This window comes from Bombus vancouverensis, chromosome 8 (assembly GCF_051014615.1).
Source record: "Bombus vancouverensis nearcticus chromosome 8, iyBomVanc1_principal, whole genome shotgun sequence".
Taxonomy (NCBI): Eukaryota; Metazoa; Arthropoda; class Insecta; order Hymenoptera; family Apidae; genus Bombus; species Bombus vancouverensis.
In genome coordinates, this window is record NC_134918.1 from 10,656,728 (window position 1) to 10,663,502 (window position 6,775).

Below are 6,775 nucleotides of genomic sequence, written 5' to 3' on the forward strand. Positions count from 1 at the left end.
AAATGTTTGGAATCGATCCTTGTTGACTTAATTCTTATCCACACTGTAGACTGCAATAATACGCAACATAGAGTGCGCTAGCTATCGGTAAATGTACCTATCGATAATTTAGATAACACGTATCTAGAATTTTTAAATTTTTAATTTTAATTATTATTAAGTACACCATTGATCTTGATATATGTGATAAGATATCGAAAATGCATAATTAAATATGAGAAAGTATATTTGTTACCATGTAAGACGTTGTCCACACAATTATTTAAGAGTTATTCGATGATAGTATTTGATTGGGCATTTCTGTTCGCGCCATATGATTTAACAGGACTAGACAAGTGTATAATAATCGGAGTATTGTGCCAAATTATGCTGACAATAATAATTGTTAATAGAAAGCCCACCTATATATTCACTGATTCGTACAGTTTCGTTACAAATAGTATTTCATTGTATTAGAGTGTAACTATTTCTTTTTGAATCAAATAATTGTTGATCGGTACATTTTGTGATATCTGTGTCTTGTTATTTTAAACGCTCTTGGTAGGTTTTTTTCAATTCAGGTATATATAATAGGAAAAAAATAATTAAAAAAAAATGTTACGTTACATAACGTATAATGAAAAAATAGATTTCCACGGTAAGGTAATACTTTGGAAAGTCAAGCGAATTTCCATATTAATCTCGAATGTGATTCAATGGACAAAGATTAAAACTTTACTAACATATCACTGAATACGTCAAGAAGAGTTTAAAACAATTGAAAATTAATGACATCCGTTATTCTATCATAATTATTAGATTCGAGATATGGGAAAACTATAATGAAGTGGTAAACATGTTTGCATTAGGTACAACAATGGTATTGGTGGAAATATTACGTGAATATAACGTATCACATATCTTGTGAGCGAAAATAAATGTAAAAAGGTGTTTATCTCGATTCTGAAAATATATTAATTGTTTCGTAATATAAAGGGCGGACTTTCTTTGACTGGAAATCGTAACGATTTCGAGATAACTGTCAAACATGACTTTTTTAATATGAAAGTAACGCTACGAATGAAGAAAATTGCACTTAATATCAGAGAAAGTAAGAATACAATTACAAATGTGTACACCTTTCAAAATATTATGTTCTTTATGCATGAGTAAAACATTTCATGCGAGTATTTTACAGACAACCTCATAACCTTTTGACACATCATGGCAAATCCAGGTGACTCTATTATATGTGGCGGTTTCTCATTTTATAATAATTTTGACTCAGCTAATTTAGCGAAAGTTGAACTAGTAAAAGTGCCAGAGACTTTTGAAAAGGGTAAACTACCATCTTCTGCAGTGACCTACATTCATGTATGATGTGCATTAACATATAATTGATAATTCCATGTTTAATTGTTTAATCTTTAGATGCATGTGAAACAGAGAATAAATCATGTAGAAGCTCAAATTCAGAAGATGCTACAGATTATGAGTTTAATTTATGGACAAAACATGATTGTCATGGAACACAATATCAAAACAACAACAGAACATGGTTTTACTTTGGCGTTAAAGCTAGTACTCCAGGAGTTTATATAAAATTCAATATAATTAATTTGAATAAACAAGTTAAAATGTTCAGTCAAGGAATGTGTCCGGTTTTTAAAGTTGTACCTGGTCATCTGCATTGGGAAAGGATCCGCGATAAACCTACCTACACTGTAAATTTTAAATAGTCTAAATATAGTAATTCTTCTTTATTTTTCCAAGCTCCTATATAAATTTACAATATTTCAGTTGGATCAAAAAGGAAGTGATTTTACATTGTCATTTGTTTACTTTGCTCCTGAAAATCCAAAAGCGATAACATATTTTGCATTCACTTACCCTTTTTCTTACACCGATCTACAAAATTATTTGAGAAGAGTTGAAGCAAGAATATTAAAGAGAAGTATAACATCTGCAGATGATGTTTATTATCATAGAGAATGTGCAATAAAATCTTTAGAGGGACGGAGGATGGATCTAATAACAATAAGCTCATTTCATAACATATCAACGGAGAGAGAAGATAGACTGAATAACATGTTTCCTGAAAAAACTGAGGAAAGACCTTTTAAATTTTGGGATAAAAAAGTATATAGTTTATTTGAAACTCTACATAAAAGTTACAAAATTGTAATTACAGATATATAAAAGAAGTGTTTTTATACTAAAATTCTTATGTATATATATATATAGGTAATTTTTATTAGTGCGAGAGTCCATCCAGGAGAAACACCATCTAGTTTTGTTTTTAATGGTTTCCTTAATTTTCTGATAAATCGCGAGGATAACATTGCAATTAATCTTCGTCGCCTTTATGTGTTCAAATTGATACCAATGCTCAACCCTGATGGTGTAGTTAGAGGTCATTACCGAATGGATACTAGAGGAATAAATCTCAATAGAGTCTATCTCAATCCTTCTTTAAAAGATCATCCAACTATATATGCTGCAAGAAATTTGATAAGGTAAAATAGCAATGATGCTTTAATGTCTTAATATTATGATGGAGAAATTAATGAAAATGAAACTATTGTTAAGGTATTATCATCATACGTATCAGCTGCCAAAAGAGGACGAGATTTCAAATATGTGTATAGGAAATGGCGAAAATACGTTAACTGTTATTGATTCCTCTTGTGCAATTGCAAATATAGTACGCGATACAACGACGAGATTACTCCAGCAGGTAACAAAAAAATACAATTTTCCGTGTATACAAATATTAACACATACTAATTCGTATATAAAGAAACTAAGTATTAACCAACTGTTTTAACAATAGGTAACACTTATGTCTTTAGACGAAAAGCGTAAAGATCAACCGGAAATTTTTCAGGAATGTGCATCACCAAAAACAGATTTGGATGACATACCTCAGGGTACGATATTTAGAATTGAATTATTGAACGTGATCAGAAAAATTCTTTTATTTATTTATTCACGTTATGTGAAGGTGGTGGAGAAGGCCTGTGTAATAAAGCAGAAGAAAGTAATAATTCTGTAGAACTTAAATCTGATAAAAAGACTTATACAGCTATTGGTATAGGACAATTACCCAAAGAAGACTCTGGATTATATTTATATATTGATCTTCATGGTCATGCTTCAAAAAAGGGTGTTTTCATGTATGGCAACTACTTTGATAATGCAGAGGACACAATAATGTGTATGCTTTTACCAAAATTAATGTCCATTAACAATCCAAATTTTCATTTTACTTCGTGCAATTTTACAGAAAGAAATATGTATATTATGTACGTCTTATTATTATTGTTATGATCAATGTCATGTTAACTTTTACATCCCATGTAAACAATTTATTTTTAGAGATAAGAGAGACGGTATGTCAAGAGAAGGATCGGGTCGAGTAGCTGTATATAAACTCACTGGATTGATACGTAGTTATACTCTTGAGTGTAACTATAATTCTGGACGTTTAGTAAATTCAATACCTTCAAGAATTCGTGATGGTGTGAACAAAACCGTAACACATATGTTTGTTCCACCAAAGTATACTCCAGCAGTTTTCGAAGCGGTGACATGTTTCGCTATTATATACTTAGAATCTTTTCGTAAGTAATTAGATAACAAATAATCGTCCGGCTATGTTTACAGGTTGGAGCAGCATTAGGTCCTTCAATTCTTGACCTGACAAATAATAATCCTAACAGTCGACTGCCAAATAGCCAATATCGTTCTTTAAGAGGTGTAAAGTCTTATTTAAAATTAGCATATGTGAACAATGTTTCCTCGCCAAACGGCAAATCTCTACATAAGGTAAATTTTGATGTAAATAATGAGAGTGAATTTGCAGCTGTTAATATACGACAGTGTGTACTCTCTTAATTCATAATACTATTAACTTGATATGCTTTCATATACATTTTAATATCAAGACACATTAGTGCCTAAATAAACTGCACATTCTGTTACTCGTTAAAAATGTGGGAGAGAGATTTTGTATACATATAAATTGTATATTATCTTAATTCAATATTGCGAAATTATGAACTTTTTATTGTAGAAACATTCTGTCCTTATTTTATATTGCAATATTGTAAATGAGAAATTTTAGGAAAGTAATATATTAGGTATTTATTATATTTTAAATATGCGACTATATAAATCTTGTAAAATTTTTATTATGTTGAACTAATGGGTCTTCCAATCTAATACAGATGTATGCATGACAATAATATTTGGTATACTTTTATATAAAGGTTTATGGAAAAACCGTTTCTCTATCCTTTTTTTAGACTTATATAATTTAATTACAAAGTGTGTACAAAATGCAATTTTTTATAGTTTTAAAGTTGCGTTCATTATATTAACAAATACATATTCTGTACATACATTGTTTTTACCGCTTAATGGTGTTTCCATGATGCAATGTTTAATATATGAAATTTTTAAGACTGTACTATTTTTTATTCTTTTATATTAGAACCAAATGATGGAATATAAAGTATTCGATGTTAATGCTTATATTTTTAACAGAAAAATATATTCTCTTTTTATTTTCTTTAGACAATTTTTGACGCACTATGCTTCTGGTGACAATAGATAAGTGCACTTACACTAATACTACATGCACTTGTGAATTATTTTGTGGATGCGAGTAGTAGTAAGAAATACACACATGTGTGATTAATGATATCTATTTCTTTAGCAAAAAAGCAGAACGTAATGATTTAGATGATTCAACTATAAATCTCCGGCTGATGGAGTCTTTTTAAAAAAAGATGTGCAGATTTTTAAACTAGAATTTAGTATCTCGTAATTAATAAAACGAATGACAATAATTGTAAATGTCTTTTGTAATGAATTTGTTGTTTATTGCTGATACAATTTAAAATGACAAAGTTATAAAATTAATTGTTTTATGTACTTCCTTGCTTTTAAAGGAAAAGATACAAAGTACATGTGTCTGTTATGAAAACAAGTATGAATGTGTGTTGTACTGTCACATAAAATTACTATTAAAGATAAATATATGTATTGTATATATTCTCATATATAGCATGGTATATATATATATATAAGAATCATGGTACATATTTATACATATATATAAATCAAGCTACCATGCTTAAAAATCATAAGAGAACTTATATACTACTTATTGTCATGCTTCTCATTACTTGAATGTAAGTGTTGTTACTGATCAAAAGGAGTGTTATGTATAAATTCATGTATTCAAGTTTTATAATGTATCCTATTCTACACATATATGTACACACACATGAATACATATACATGTCCTATTGTTTTAATAAATCTACAGTATTTTTAGCAATAATTTATTTACTTTATTTTTATTTTACTCCTAGTAATCTCCTTAGTCCCAGTACTGTATTAATTGTCATACAATTTATATGTTTCTAATACATTAAACATTTTGTTCATAAACTATTATGTGAATTAGGTTTGCAACCATAAGTCAAATGAAAATGTTGAATGAAATGTTGTTGAATCCATTATTGTACAAGAAATGTTATTCTGCCTTTTCTTACTCTAATATAATCAGGAATGGTGGGGCAAAAGATTGTAGGAAAGTAAGAACAAATCAATCTCTCTCTCACAAGTTATTTAGTATATAATGTTTCTCACATTGTATTTATTTTCTTATTTGCGCTTTTATTCACAGGACGATAATAATATTATACCTTCAGATTCTTATAATTTAAAAGACATTGAATCTCAAATAAGTAACTCTTCCGTTGGGTTAAAGAACTCGATGAAGAGTGAAACAAGTTTCGTAAAAAAACCATGCATCATTCGTCGTACTACGTCTCTTTATACCGCAGTAAAAAGAATAAAAAACAATAAAAAAGTTCGACAAACTGTAACTCGTAGGCCGCTAAAAAATCAATGCGTTAATGATATCGAGAGCAGTTCAAAAATTCCTGTAATTGGACCAAAAAGTATCGTAAAGTCATTTTTAAAAACTTCAGAGAATCGTTTGAAAAGTTCATGTTTTGGATGTATCAACGATTCTTCAGAAATAAGAGATATTCAATATGCGAATAAAAAATTAATAGCGACAAACAAATTCTCCAAGATGGCGTTGTCTTCCGAAGAAACAGCAATTGTAAAACATGGAGCGAAAAGATTAAAAATTGTTTCTATGAAAGTAAATAAAGGGAAATCGGAAGTTGGCGAGTCATCTAACAACGTTCCGGAAACGATAAAATCTCCATCGAAAACGTTGTTTTTGTCCAACAAGCAAAACGTAAGAGGGACTACAAAAGCAATGAAGAAATATTGTCATAAAATGGAATAAAACAAGTCGAAGTCTTCCAAGCAGAAAGAATCAATAGAGGTAGTATAGTAATTGCAAACTTATTGAGTAACGAAAATGCAAACAGAATTCTAAATTAGCCCGTAAAGCATGATGCCGTAGAAAATTAATGCTTTAGCGATCTGTTGTAGCTTTATAAATTCTTTTAGACAAATACTTTAAACATAAAAAATATATATAAGTTATATTTATTACGTAATTACGGAAATTACGTAAATTATTTAATTAGTAGCCACAAGGAAAAATAATAAATAATTTATCATGTTGTTGAAGAAAAGTGAAGATATATTTATTTTCTTTTTATTTTTTCAAACAGAAAATTTAAAGATGTTATGTTTGTATTACATAAAATAATGTAAAATAATTTCGTGAAAACATCTCAGTCTAATGATACTTATACGATTAAATCGAATTATATGAAATTTAATTTAATTTAAAATTACA

The 6,775-nt window shown here is 28.9% G+C and overlaps 1 protein-coding gene across 4 annotated transcripts; it reads left to right on the plus strand.

Annotated features, from left to right (window-relative positions):
• Positions 1-322: 322 nt before the first annotated feature.
• On the plus strand, positions 323-6,754 carry LOC117162711 (cytosolic carboxypeptidase-like protein 5). Of its 4 annotated transcripts, XM_033344573.2 has the most exons (12): positions 323-540; positions 849-1,090; positions 1,178-1,318; positions 1,411-1,703; positions 1,780-2,118; positions 2,224-2,495; positions 2,569-2,716; positions 2,813-2,909; positions 2,984-3,284; positions 3,358-3,565; positions 3,646-3,807; positions 5,678-6,754. In XM_033344573.2, the coding sequence occupies exons 3-12, from the start codon at positions 1,204-1,206 to the stop codon at positions 6,311-6,313; spliced, it is 2,571 nt and encodes an 856-aa protein (XP_033200464.1). In that variant the 5' UTR covers positions 323-540; positions 849-1,090; positions 1,178-1,203; the 3' UTR covers positions 6,314-6,754. The 4 variants fall into 4 exon arrangements, with proteins under 4 accessions (XP_033200464.1, XP_033200467.1, XP_033200468.1 ...); XM_033344576.2 differs by lacking the exon at positions 323-540 and having other exon boundaries at positions 593-1,090; positions 2,867-2,909; XM_033344577.2 differs by lacking the exons at positions 323-540; positions 5,678-6,754 and adding an exon at positions 4,558-5,329 and having other exon boundaries at positions 600-1,090.
• The last annotated feature ends 21 nt before the right edge of the window (positions 6,755-6,775 follow it).